The sequence below is a fragment of the Pan paniscus genome, chromosome 7, assembly GCF_029289425.2.
Source record: "Pan paniscus chromosome 7, NHGRI_mPanPan1-v2.0_pri, whole genome shotgun sequence".
Lineage (NCBI taxonomy): Eukaryota > Metazoa > Chordata > Mammalia > Primates > Hominidae > Pan > Pan paniscus.
The window spans coordinates 129,625,649-129,641,245 of NC_073256.2; the positions used below are offsets into that span (position 1 = coordinate 129,625,649).

Consider the following 15,597-nt stretch of genomic DNA (forward strand, 5'->3'; position numbering starts at 1 on the left):
TTCCTCTCCAAAATACTGTCGGTATTTTTAAAGCATTTTTTAAAAGAAAAGAAGGCCATCAGAATCTAAATCTATGCAAAACTATGGAATGTCAATGTTCTACAACAAGCACTGGAAAGATCAACGTGACAGGCTTTCTAAAAATTTTGATTAGATTATTCCATTCAACATACATTTATTAATTACTAAAGAAAAACATTATTCTAGGTGGTTTGGGGCACTTGAACATGTCAGTAAACAAATACTGTAGGAAATCTGCTTTTATAGGGTTTATGCATTTGTGAGGGAAGTGAACAAACAATAAACATAATTAGCAAGTTTAAGAAAAGGTAGTATGTGAAAAAGTGGTAAGTCCCGTGGGAAAAAAAAAATCATTCAGACAAAAGAGATCAAGCCTGTATGTATGTGTGGTGGTGTGTGTTAGGAGGTGGGAGAAGATCTTAAATAAGGTGGCAAAGGTGTCTCTCACTGAGAAAAGATTTAGGGAAACAAAATACTTAGCCATGATGAAGTCCTAAGGAAGGGCATTCTAGGTAGAGTAAACAGCACTGCCAAAGCCCTCTGCTGGGGCATGGCTAGCTTTCTAGAGGAAGATTAGGAGGCCTGTGTGGCTGGAGCAGAGTGAGCATGAAGAAGTGTAATGGGGAATGAAAGCAAATGATTTCAAATATATCAGACAACACAGGCAAATGCACCTTTATCAAATGCTTTCAATGTTTTTATTGTGGCAAAGAAAATACATAACATATAATTTATAAATTTAACCATTTTCAAATGTACTCGATTTTCAAATGTTCAGATTAAGCACCTGAAAGCTTACTTCCCTCTGAAGCAAACAAACAGCAACAACAAAATGCTTTTAAGTATAAATGTTGCCTTAGGAGGATTATAGGTTGGGTGTCCATAAAATGCATCATCCAAACTGAGAAACTTTTGAGAGTGAAAGGGGATTCTAAATGTACAAGAGATTGACCACAACAACGGGAATAAACTTGGCATGCCCGAGCCATCTGGAACGCATGTATACCTTAATTATAGACTACCATAATCTTGGCCTTAATGTCCAAATAAAACCTTCCCTGAAATTCAAGACTACACAATAAACTTGGATTTTTAAACCTCCTTTTAGTAGCATTTAAAACTTTTAAAAAATAATTAAAATGAAAATAATCATTAACAGCTATTTATAACAAACCCACAGCCAATATCATACTGAATGGGCAAAAACTGGAAGCATTCCCTTTGAAAACTGGCACAAGACAAGCATGCTCTCTCTCACCACTCCCATTCAACCAAATGCTGGCTAAATATAAAAACAAGTATTGGAAGTTCTGTCCAGGGTGATCAGGCAAGATAAATAAATAAGGGTATTCAAATAGGAAGACAGGAAGTCAAATTGTCTCTGTTTGCAGATGATGTGATTGTATATTTAGAAAACCCCACCATCTCAGCCCAAAATCTCCTTAAGCTGATAAGCAACTTCAGCAAAGTCTCAGGATACAAAACCAATGTGTAAGAATCACAAGGATTCCTATACACCAATGATAGACAAACAGAGAGTCAAATAATGAGTGAACTCCCATTCACAATTGCTACAAAGACAACGTAATACCTAGGAATAGAACTTACAAGGGATGTGAAGGACCTCTTCAAGAAGAACTACAAACCACTGCTCAAGGAAATCAGAGAGGACACAAATAAATGGAAAAACATTTCATGCTCATGGATAGGAAGAATTAATATCGTAAAAATGGCCATACTGCCCAAAGTAATTTACAGATTCAATGCAATCCCCATCAAGCTACCATTGACTTTCTTCACAGAATTGGAAAAACTACTTTAAACTTCATATGAAATTAGAAAAGAGCCTGCATAGCCAAGACAATCCTAAGCAAGAAGAACAAAACTGGAGGCATCACGCTACCTGACTTCAAACTACACTACAAGGCTACAGTAACCAAAACAGCATGTTACTGCTACCAAAACAGATATATAGACCAATGGAACAGAACAGAGGCCTCAGAAATAACACCACACATCTACAACCACCCAATCTTTGACAAACCTGACAAAAACAAGCAATAGGGAAAGGATTCGCTATTTAATAAACGGTGTTGGGAAAACTGGTGAGCCATACGCAGAAAACTGAAACTGTACCCCTTCCTTATACCTTATACAAAAATTAACTTGAGATACATTAAAGATTTAAATGTAAGACCTAAAACATAAAAATCCTACAAGAAAACCTAGACAATACCAATCAGGACATAGGCATCGGCAAAGACTTCATGTCTAAAACACCAAAAGCAATGGCAACAGAAGCCAAATTTGACAAATGGGATCTAATTAAACTGAAAAGCTTCTGCACAGTAAAATAAACTATCATCAGAGTGAACAGACAACCTAGAGAATGGGAGAAAATTTTTGCAATCTATTCATATGACAAAGGGCTAATATCCAGAATCTACAAAGAACTTAAACAAATTTACAAGAAAAAACCAACCCCATCAAAAAGTGGACAAAGGATATGAACATATACTTTTCCAAAGAAGACATTTATGCAGCCAACAAACATACGGAGAAAAGCTCATCATCACTGGTCATTAGAGAAATGCAACTCAAAACCACAATGAGATACCATCTCATGCCAGTTAGAATGGTGATCATTAAAAAGTCAGGAAACAATAGATGCCGGAGAGGATGTGGAGAAATAGGAACGCTTTTACACTGTTGGTGGGAATGTAAATTAGTTCAACCACTGTGGAAGACAGTGTGGCGATTCCTCAAGCATCTAGAACTAGAAATACCATTTGATGGCCTGGCACAGTGGCTCACGCCTGTAATCCCAGCACTTTGGGAGGCCAAGGCGGGCAGATCACAACGTCAGGAGATCGAGACCATCCTGGCTGACACGGTGAAACCCCATCTCTACTAAAAATACAAAAACTTAGCTGGGTGTGGTGGCGGGTGCCTGTAGTCCCAGCTACTCAGAAGGCCGAGGCAGGAGAATGGCGTGAACCCGGGAGGCGGAGCTTGCAGTGAGCCGAGATCGTGCCACTGCACTCCAGCCTGGGCTACAGAGCGAGAATCTATCTCCCAAAAAAAAAAGAAAAAAAGAAATATCATTTGACCCAGCAATCCCATTACTGGGTATATACCCAAAGGATTATAAATCATTCTACTATAAAGACACAGGCAGACGGATGTTTATTATAGCACTATTCACAACAGTAAAGACTTGGAACCAACCCAAATGTCTATCAATGATAGACTGGATTAAGAAAATGTGGCACATATACACCGTGGAATACTATGCAGCCATAAAAAGGATGAGTTATTGTCCTTTGCAGGGACATGGATGAAGTTGGAAACCACCATTCTCAGCAAACTAACACAAGAACAGAAAACCAAACACAGCATATTCTCACTCATAAGTGGGAGTAGAACAATGAGAACACATGGACACAGGGAGGGGAACATCACACACTGGGGCCTGTCAGGGGGTGAGGGTCTAGGGGAGGCACAGCATTAGGAAAAATACCTAACGTAGGTGACAGGTTGATGAGTGCAGCAAACCACCATGGCATGTGTATACCTATGTAACAAAACTGCACGTTCTTCACCTGTACCCCAGAACTTAAAGTATAATAATAAATAAATAAATATTAAAATGAAATCGGAAACCAGAGTAAAGTAACACAAGTATAATAATAGCACAAAAAACATTGGTTTACTGTGTTTAAATTTTCACTATCTCTTGGATATTGTAAAACTTTGGGCTAGTTGACATTCAAGTCCTTCTGGCAATGCTGTATAATATCAAACCCAAAAGCCAGGGACACTGTCTTATTAATCTTTGTATATTCAGCACATTTTGAATTAATAGATGCTTCCCAGTGAACATCATCAATGGGCACTTCAGCTGAAGCAATTGTTTCTATAACTAACTTATTGCCTAACCTACTTCTGAAGTGTTCCTCTTATGCATATTCAAATAAAGGAGGGAGACTTAACCACCTAAACTCCTCAATCCCCCAGTACCCTCTCTGTGTGTCATTCCATCTATTTCTATCCGTGAATTTTCATGTATAAACCAAACAACCTATTGATATCAGGTTTAGAGACTTAAGACACAGAATTTCTTGTCAAATGGCTTTAATTCATAAAGACATAAACTTTTAAGATGAGAAAACATACTTTAAGCAAAATTAAAGAGAAAAAAACATTCCTCTTTATAAAGTCCCTAACATGAATGGATTTGCATATCCAATGGATAAGGCCATCATTTTTTAAGTCTACCTTCTCTGAACTTCAATCCATACTCTGCCATTTTCTAGCGGTATGACCTTAGGCCTTATGACAATGTAGCTGCTTCCCTAAATGATGGCAGAGTAACACTGTGCCCTTGCAATTTGATTTTCCCTTCTGAGTTTAAGTGTCATTGTCTATTAAAATGTCATGACTAATCCTACGTACCCAGGAGCTCTATTATGTGTAGTAGAAATGATATACGTAAAGCAACTGAGACAAAGATAGCGTTATTACATTTGAAATGTAAATACATATTTTATTACTATTTGTATTTCAATAGAACCAAAAACAAAACACCATATCAAGATAACTTCTTGATTGTAATTTTTTTTCAGTTATATCAAACAAACAAGCAAACCTGCCATATGCTCATCTTTGTAAACCCTACTTGACCCTATCTGTCCTGGAGAAGACCTGGAGTATCCAGTACTATTCAGAACATAGTGATGTTTGCTAAGATGACCTCCTCCATGAGTCAGAATTTTAAGGGCGAATTATGTGACAAAAACATTGAGGCACTGGAACAGACTTCCTCCAAAACTAGAGACTCAGGTAGAAGGGTGGGAGGAGTAGTGAGGGATGAGAAATTACTTAATGAGAACAGTATATACTATTTGGGTGATAGTTACACTAAAAGCCTGGACTTCTCCACTACTCAATATATCTATGGAACAAAACTACACTTGTACCCCTTAAATTTATAAAGTTATTTTTAAAAATCATATTACAGTACCTAGAAGGAGCTCCTTTGGATGTTATATGAACTGCAGTCTAGACCACTACTGTAATAATAAGTTAGTTTTATCTCTCATGCTCAATCTAACTTGTTAATATCTCTCTGAAGCAAATGTACTATTAGTGACCTGATGAGCAAGCAAAATAGCCATATGCATGCCCAGTATTTGCCATCACTTAATAGAAAGCTTCTCAAGTAAATAATGCCAAAGTGCACCTAATAGTTTGTCTTCAGTTAGTCATCATAATTCTATGTCTATAAAATATATATTTATTTTATACTAACATATATCTGTTTCATTTTTAAAATATGTCTATAAAATACATAACTTGCATTAAATTATAAAATGACTATCCATGAACCTAACACTCAACTTTAACAATTGATAATTGCCAATACTGTTGCAAATCTTTGTAGGCACCACCCAGAAAGCATCCCTTTTCTTAGGCCCAGGGTAGCATACTTTGTGTCATCCTAAATTCTGGGTTTCTCATTTCTATACATTTATTGGTAATTTACATTCATGTGTGTGCATGTGTGTGTGTGTGTGCATATGGCATATATGTATGTGTGTGTATGTAAATATAGGCACTATTATTTTACTGCTAAAAAGAATGCTGACAACAATATTCTTGAACATGTCTCCTCGTGCACATATATGAAAATCCCAGTAGGGCATATACTTAAAAATAAAATTTCTTGGCAATAGACTCTGCAAGTCTTTAACTTTACTAAATAATACCAACTAGTTTTGCAAATGGCTGTGTCAATTTACCCACCCATCATGAGTCTATAGAAGTTTATGTTACTCCATATCCTCACTAATACTTGATATTGTGTAATATTTTTTTCAATCTCCTGAGAGGAAATAGCTGTCCAGGTATTTTGACCATTTTTGTTGTATTGCCTTTTTTATTTTAGAAAAAAAAATACATATATATATTCTAAATATTGTCATTGTTTTCACACATATTGATTACATTGTACAAGTCTGTGATTGGTCTCTGATAATGAGAAATTTTCATATTTTAACATAGCTGATATTTTTTCACTTTTTCATTTGTGGGTTATACCATTTGAATCTTGCTTAAGAAATTCCTTCTAAACCTGAGGTCATTTAGATAGATTCTAAATGTTTAAAACTTTTATATCTAAATATCTGATAAATCTAGCACTGATTTATTTGTTGTGGGTGTGTGTATGTGTGTGAACTAATTGCCTTGCAGACTTAATTAAAATGTCCATTCTTTCCTTACTGATTTGTTCTATAATATATCACATATGTATAAATGGTTCTGTGTTCTCTATAACATTGTTTTACTTTCTATACCTACATCAATACCATACTGTTTTAATTACTATAGCAATATAGTTTTTATATCTGCCAAGGACTATGCTATATTCCAGGGACAGAGCAGCGAATAAAACAAAAAAAATTCTCTGCTTTCAGGGAGTATACATTTGAGTAGAGGACATAGTTCAAATAAACAAGATAAGTAAAATGTATAGTATGTCTTAGGAAAAAATCAGAAGTGAAAGGGAAGTGTTAAGGAGAATAAATAAAGCCTGGAAGGGAAGTGTTATATGTCAGTGATGAAATTCAAATAAGGTGACCAGAGAAGGCAATACTGAAAAGAGAAATTTTTTGTAAAAAGCTGAAGGAATAAAAGGAAATTTCCAGGTAAAGTGAATAGTGAACATAAAAGCCCTCTTGCAAAAGCACAGCTGAGTGCTCAAAGAAAAGTAAGAAGGCCTGTGTTTCTGGAGCAGAGTGGATGAAGGGGTGAGTAGTAAGATATGATGAAATCAGAGGAATACAAGAAAAAAAGTCCTATGAGCATGTAGGGGATTTAGTTTCCACTTTGAATGAGGTGAGAAAACCCTGGAGGGTCCTAAGCAACTGAGACAGTTAGCTCTGCATAATGTCAAGGTCATGAGACAGGTAGAGTCCTCCTCTATCCCATGCTGGGAAAGGAAAAAGAACTAGGAACAGGATAATGCTAGACAACTCTCTGAATGACTATACTGTCCAGATAATGTTCTACAATCATTTATGTAAAACTGCAAGAGGAGTTTGTTTTGTTTTGTGTTCTTCCAAATTAATCTTGAAGTAATACTTGCTAGGTATATAGTATACAGCAACCTTTGTAAAAAAAAAAAAAAAAAAAGGCCAAACAAACAAGAAACCCTTTTATCTCTATGCTTACCCTGGTAATTTTAGATGTAAAATCCCAATCATTATCATGACAAATGCCATCATAAGAACTTTATTTGAATAAACATGTAGAAGTGACATGGATTTATTGCCAAAAAGATTTGGGAACAAATTTCAGAGTATTCGGCTAAGACAAAAAGGACATAAATAAAAATAATTTTCCAGCAGTAGAATAAATTTAAGGCTGTCTCTAATTTGAGAAATAATTTTGAAAAATTAGAAAAGTTTATAAACTAAGCCGTTTAGTGTAAAATTTTGAATCAGAGAAGGAGAAACATAATGACTTAATTACATGAAAAGTAGCTACATTGGTAAATACTGATTTTTCTTTGAACCCTAATTAGGCATTGAAGGAAGCTTAACAATCTCATATTTGGTCTAGAAAAATTTGAAAATTTTAAGTAACAGTTGTTAGTAGAAATCATACTTACGTAAGCACTGCGGTACTTCACCACTCCAGGTACCATTCCCTACACAGGTCAAAACAGCAGGGAAGGATAGCTCATAGCCTGGAGAACAGATGTAGCTAATACTAAAGCCCCAGTCGAAATTTGTTCCTTCCAGCCTTCCATTAGAGATCTGGGGAGGAGTTGGGCAGGTAACAGCTGCAATTACATTAAAAGTGATTAGACACAGCTGTTGAAATATCCTGAGCCTTAAAGATATAAATAAATATCATTAGAAGAAGCACATGTGCTAATTTAACCTTTTTGAGGACAATATGTTGTGACATATCTTATTCTCCTGGTAGTATTCCTGAGACATTCCTGGAATTAATCCCTGCAGGATGCAACTTTTTCTTGGCAACATAATGGCTACTGGTTGTCAGAGATTCTCTTACAAAATAGCAAGCTGCCTGACATCTCAGAGAAGGCAAACAGAGGGTGACCTTCAATCTAGTATACTGTAAGTGATAAATTATTGGTTTTATATAAAATTATTTTCCAATGACCTTTAGACAGACAAGACTTGGGTTGTTTAACTATATATAGTATCAGCATCTTAATCATGGAATTTGAAAGTAGTTCTGTGACATTTTTGAAAACACAGGTCATATGTCTGAGTACAATATCCAAGTTAGTTCCCTTAACCACTTAGAGTCATATGTTAAAACTTATTATTACAGGGTTTATAAATGCATTTTTAATTTTTTTAAAAAATGTATTTTGTTTAAATTGTTTTCAGTTATCTTTAAGCAAAGACAGGTTGGATAAGATAGAGATGAAAGGATGAGGAAGGGTATCAACTTCAAAATCTAAACATGAGGAATGACTGTATTATGAGAACTAAAAACATATCTGAATAGCTTTTTACAGTTGAGTAATATCTAATTCATATCAGTATGAATTCATAAGTGTATAGAATAACATCTAAAACATAAAATGTCTGCTCATGTATTTTCATTTACTAACTGTATATTTATAGTGATCTGATACAGAAGCTTAATAATCAAGAAGGAAAGACAAACACATTGAAATTATTAATTTTGTTAGATTATAAGTCAGTAAGATATTAAACTATTAATTCACATTTAAATAGAAACGTAAACGAAAAATCTTAAATATTAAAAATCTAATTATTATAAAACAATTTGTCTGACGTTGCATGTACAGTATTCTACAAGTAATCATAAAAATTGGCCAAAAAATTTATAAAAATATTTCCAGTGGAAAAACAAACAGCATAAAGCAGCAAATTTATGGCTGTATTGACTAACAGGTTAATTCTAGATTGTATTATATGAAAAACAAGTTTTTCCCATTATTTAAGAAAAATTACTGTTCTATAATTCAGGCCGGCTCTTCCCAAATTATAGAAAGTATTTTTCCCCACCCTTGAATGACTTGACCCAAGTGGATCAGCAAATTACAGTTATAATTCATCAAGGTTATATTCTTTTGAAAATATTCATCAATTAATATAAATAACAATGGTGAATATGGACATAATATTTTACTTCTTTTTGTTACATTAAAGCTTATTGTCATTACTCACAATAAGATATAATGTTTTTGTCAAAATATTATTTTAAATTCTATATATTAAAATAAAAATTTTAAGAAACAGCCATTTTTAGTACTAGAAAAATAAATGCAACCTGGAACTAAAAAATTTTATTTAAGTATACTTTAAATTTGTATATAAAAATAAGAAAATATGTACTGGTTACCATTTTTAAATGTTGAAGAAATCATTATCATACCTCTACAAGTTGGCATTACTCCACTCCATGTGCCATTAATTGTACAAGTCCTGATTCTGGAGCCATTCAATTCCATCATGTAGCCTGGCTGGCACATGTAAGAAACATTTTGTCCAACCACAAAATCATCTCCATATCTCAGTCCATTGGCTGGTATACCTGGGTCTCCACAACTGATTACTGTCAGTATTGGATTAGAAGAGCAGATGGTTAATGCAGCATGTATTTAATGGAGAGGAGTAGTAAGCATATGGCATACTTAATACATAAGCAGGAAAATTAGTTATCGTGTTCATTTTTAATTAAAACATAAACATATTTAAACCACATACTGGCAATTCCTGATTATGATCAGGTATGCTTATTACAGATTCTACACATATGGCTCAGAAACTGTCACTTAGCCCCTGAAAAGGCTAGGTTAATATGCCATTATGTTGTAGTGAATTTGATGCAGTAACCTCTTCTAACCTTCACTATAAGACCACAGAGAAAACAATCTGCAGAATCAGATTTCTAACATAATATTTGAAATCCATATTCCTATATATGGCTACTGAAATATCTAATTTATCAGGCATGCTGGACGGAGAGCATATTTTCTGCAGTGTCACTCAGAAAGACAACCCCCAAGAAATTGCAACCTTCACTCTGGAATGTGCTTGTTATAAGAAATGCAGATGTATGAGGGGCCATCCCATCCAAGTCCTTGACCAATACGTGATGATGTTTCCAGCCCAAAATAGGGACTGTCGCTGCTCTGTTCTGCCCCAAGACTCCATTAATATATCCAACTCTGACGATCCTCACGTTTGCATCCAACCCCTAAAAGGAGGTAGGACAATAGTGCAATGTGAACCTCTCTTTACTGATGACACAATGGATGAGCCGGGTGGAGGGTGTCACGTTTTGCAGAGCAGGGATGGAAATGGGGAGGCCATGCAGGGCCAGGGGCAACAGGTTGTCAGGAGCAAAAGGTCTAGACCCATCCCAAGGACACAAGAAAGAAGGCAACAAGGCAGACTGCACATGAGCAGAAGCTCCAAGCCCTCAGAATATGCTGCACTGTTCCAGTGGACTTCAATTACAAAATGTTAATTTGAAGATAAAATTATTAAGAATTTTGAGATGGCTATCACAGAGCATTAAACTCTAAGCACAAGACTCTTCTGAGCATGAGATTCTATGAGTTGCACTGATCTCATGCCCATGAGTGTAAGTGCACACATAATATTATCGTTTCTTTATAATGCCAGCCAAAATGTTTCAGAAAGACTTGAGACAGCTTAGAAACACAAATAACAATTTTATTAAAAATGTATTTTGATTAAATACAAACATAAGATTCAAACACTACAAAGATTATATATGTCACACAAGTGATAACCGTTTTGAGGCACAGGATTTAAGCTTAATTTGGGCAGCGAATTGGCTAAAAAACTTTCTGGCAGCTAAGAAAACGAAAACTACAAGTTACACTTTATTTTCTGGAGATAAAAAACATGTAGTATACTTAACATGCCTTTTAGTCTGCTAAATCTTTTGGTTCATAAAAGGGTAATTTCTCCAGGTAAATCTGGGTTATTTTTTTTTCTCTCTCTCTCTGTCTACTCCTCTTTCTGTCTTTTTTAAATTCACTTTTCCCAATATTTTGGAGATTCAGGATTAAAGATTAAGAATGAATTAAGGCATGGAAGACCTTAAGAACACCTTAGTTACATTGTATTTATTATGTTATCATTAAGAATGATTAATGTCAAGATTCCTTTCATATTCTATTCTGTTGATTCTAAGAAGTTTTAGGATTATGAATAATGGCATTTAAATTAAAGAACATCATTCAGAGCATTCAACCTCATAACTTTTGGAGCCCTTAAAACAGTTCGATGAAATTAAACTGTTTGAGTGTTTCTTTCTCAATAATAATAGAGTTTTATATTCAGGACTGCTTTCCTTCCTATGATTATTGGGGAGTAAAAAGATTTTTTTTAATGATACAACTGAGTTGGATAGAAAATCAAATAATTCTACTCATGTACCGACAATACGTCATCTCTTTTTATAGTTTAAAAATTTATAAGAATGTAAAAATGAGTATAAGCCTTCAATTTATTATTTTATTTTATTTTATATTTATAACCAAGATTTTTAATTAGGAAGAGGAAATTAAAGAGAACACCTATAAAGTGTTGTTATTTTCTGGGCAGTGCTTTCCAGACTGCATTAGAATCTTGGCAAGGAGAAATAGCCAGCCTGGTCACAGGGCACATGAGCTGAGATGCGGCCACCAAAAGAGAGGACAGAGCGTTTATTTTACAGATGCACGAAGAAAGAGTTCTGCACATCATGGCACCACCATGAATGAAATGCGTGACAACAAAAGCTTTAGAAGGGTTTGTTTGGTGACTTCCTAATGAAGCAAAGGCTAGTCAAAGAGGCAGTTTCCAAGAGCAACAGTCTTTGTAAACAGCACCTGCTCTGCAAGTCAATTCATTCACTACCAGCTTGTTTTCAGAGACAACCAAAAAAAAAAGGCTTTTGGTTTTTTCGGAAAAAACCTTAGAATAGTAGCTCTTTAGTGCTTCACCCTAAAATTCAGCGATATCATTGTATGACAACAAATTCAGAAATACCATTGCACAATAAGAAGATCATTGACCTTCTTAAATACCCATCTCTCTCACACAAACACACCAATAAACTCCATAAAGGCAGATACTTTGACTCTTGTATGCTGTTTTCTTAAGAGTCTCATCTAGTGTATGATTCATCATAAGAGATTAAATATTTGTTTGAAGGATAAATAAATGAATGAGTACATAAAGGAATCATTAAGTTGTCAGCTCAAATTCTCAAAAACACATAAATTATTTGAAAGGTCTGAATTTGTTTTGTGGGAGGCTTCTCAATACGTAATTGATGCCCATCTGGCATCATTTATGATAAATCTAAGTAAATAACCTCTATGCTACAAATAAAACATAATTGTGGTAATTCCAGTCAATCTATGCCGCTTTAAAACTACTTTCTCTTTTAACTTCTTATACAAGCATTGTAAATGTTCATTTTAAAATAAAATAAAGTCACATTACTTTTTTCACAGGATTCACTTTTTTATTCAATATCTAATGGATATTTTTGCATGTAACTATTAATATACATAGACATGCATAACATTTTTAATGGCATATTAATCCCATGCAATATAATTTATGCAACCAAAGACCTATGGACTGGTGTTTGAGTTATTCCACTGCTTTTCTGTTACAGACAATGCAGCAACGAAAATGCTTGCTTGAGCATCATTACATATGTATGTGCTCTGCCATACTTCTAGCTTCAAGCCCAGAACAGAGTTCTACTGTAGCAAAATGAAGTTCCAGAAAGATGGCTAAACCATTCCTCTCATAATGCTTCTGATTTTACATAATCTCCACATTCAAAAAGTTGGTTTCTTCTTTAGATCTCAAAAGGTAGGGTTTCTCTACCTTAAGCTTGACCCTATTGACATTTTCAGTCAAACAATTCTTCGTTGTGAGGGGCTGCTCTGTGCATTGTAGAATGTTCTGCAATATATCTCTGGCATCTGCCTGCTAGATCCAAAAGCACCCCCTGCCCCTGCACTGTGACAATCAAAAAGTATCTTCAAACATTTCCAAATGTCCCCTGGGAAGCAAAATCCTCTCTAGTTGAGAACCACTGTGCTGAGGAATAGCTCTCACTCCTTGAGGAGATTTAGATTATTTTTTATCTGCGCTCAGTTTTATGCTGGGATATCCCCAGCCCTCTCTTTTGTAAGACTAACCCCATCTTCCTGATCTGTCCTCTGTTAGAAAAACATCTTTGAGAATTTTCAGATTTGTGACAAAAATTCAGTCAGGGGCATTTCGATAGGTGGCTATTTGGAAAAGGAAGCCTTAGATTCATTTATCACCTGGACCTGATTAAAGATGGTGTCTTTAGCCCAAAGGAACAAGACTTCCCAGATGCAGGATGTTGGGAGTTGGTCCTTTTGGATGCAGAAGTCCAGTCAGTTTTCTAAAAATATCATCCAAGAAAACGAATAAGCACATGTCTTTTCAGACCAGAAAGCTAATTCTTACTCTACTTGGCAAGCCCTGTCTCAGCACTGTTTGTGTCTTCTTCCCAAAACACCATATGCACTCTGTATATGATGGGATCTAGGTAACAGAGGTGGTACTGCCTGTTAGACATTGAAAGCTAAGGATCCCCTTATAATTAATATCCCAAAACATTTTGTACTGACAAAAAAATGTAATTTTGAAAGAGTAATTACATGTACTTATTATATCTTCTCTCTCTGTTTGAACATCATAGAAAATAACTTCACTACATTTTAAATCAAGCAATTGATTTGAGCGATCTGGTATTATGCCAAATATCTTTTTCTTCTAGTTTGGTTAGCTCTGTGCATGTTTCTTCACATTTATAATTCCTCTGTCAAAGTGTGCATAACATTTTAATGCATGATCTTGATTTCAAGATACAATATTTTACCCACCCAGGAGGCAACTAGTTATTCTGAGGAAACTTCTCCTTCCACCACTGGTAGTGGGCTTAATGAGGACATGTCTGGAGTTAGAAACAATGAGTGTTGGGAAAAGGGAAAAGATTTTGCTTATGAGGCATACTTTTAGAGATAGATTAATTAGACTGGCAATTTTCCAACTCATGTATAGTCTGAAGCCGGTTGAATAACAGCAGGTAGAATTTAGATGAGTAAAAGTTTATGCTTTTACCAACATCTCTACTATGGCCAAGCATAGGGGATTGGAGACCTTACCATTATTATTAAATCACATTTATTCCAAAGATGTTTCTAAAATCATTGAAATGAACAAGGCAAATCACAGCTGACACATTTCCACATATAATTGAACTAGAATTTCTAAAAAACAGAGGGGTGCGTGTGTGTGTGTGTGTGTGTGTGTGTGTGTGTGTGTGTGTTACTGCTGGACAATAGAGCAAATGAAAAGGTATAGTTGCAAATAACTCCAGTGGGAAATTCTCAAAGGTAAAATTCTCAAAGGAAATTCTCAAAGGTCAAAAATGCTTGGAATTCGAAAGTTACCTCACTGATCTGTGAAATATTAGGGAGCAGATACCTTACCGACTGAACTCTGTCTTCTCAGTTCCTAGCAAAGTGCCCAATGATAGTAGGTTTTGTTTAAATGATTTTTTATTAACTGAATCTATAAAAAATCCAGTTCCATTGTATACTCACAGTTATGTTTCTACTTTATTTTTAAAGGTTTTTGTAAGAAAAAATGCTCTAATATAAGTTAAAGATTTTTGAAAAGCTAAAAATTGGATTATTCCTCTGATTTGTCATTACTCAGGAGGAAGTAAGTGCCCAAAGATAACTAGCCAAGGTAAAAAACAAAAACCTCTTAAAGTGACCAAAATCTTATAATTAAAAAGTAAAAAGAAATCCAAATAAAATTGAAGTCTTTATATTTTGTCTTTACCACATAGTTTAACTATATTTTAAGGGTATTATTAATTTTCTCAAGGGCCTCTATTCATTCTTTCATACTCAAATCACCCTACATTGAAATATCTATCATATAATCAATCTTGCTGATTTTCTTTCTTTGAACTGACATTGTCATAAATCTACTAGATCCTCTTTGTCAATGATTATGTACGAGATTCAACGAGCACTCTTGTTCACTTGCTTTGACTCATCACATTAAAATATCTCATCTCTTGTGAAACCTGCAGACTTATTTATTGACTTACATTATATTTGCTTTGTACATCTGACAAAAATATCATTGATAACAAATAAATAGGAAATTGTAATGTTAAACTGGAAGTATTGTTTAGCAAAAACAAATTTTACAAATGGTCGTTTCATTAAGAAATGATATAATTTTGCAGAATTCAAATTGGTAAATGCAGAGAAAACAGAAATTAAAAATTTTTTAGAGAAATAGGTCATAAATTAATGAGACATTTTCATGTGCCTTATCACCAATGTTCTACTTATTATAGTATGTCATATACATTTGACCATTGTAGTGAAGACAGAGAATAAAGCAAGAAAACTAAATGGAGAAAAGCACAGAAGAAGAGATAAAAGTATACTAAAGAACATGGGTTCTTGAG

The 15,597-nt window shown here is 34.6% G+C and overlaps 1 protein-coding gene across 2 annotated transcripts in view; it reads right to left on the reverse strand.

Moving 5' to 3' along the window:
• Positions 1-15,597, reverse strand: part of CSMD3 (CUB and Sushi multiple domains 3) — a 1,211,357-nt gene that overhangs the window by 33,034 nt on the left and 1,162,726 nt on the right. For both annotated transcript variants that reach the window (XM_003823338.5, XM_034966508.3), the window contains 2 exons: positions 9,466-9,645; positions 7,694-7,867 (listed from right to left, as the gene is read on the reverse strand). In XM_003823338.5, coding sequence (XP_003823386.3) covers positions 7,694-7,867; positions 9,466-9,645 — 354 coding nt within the window. The remainder of the gene's footprint in view (positions 1-7,693; positions 7,868-9,465; positions 9,646-15,597) is intronic.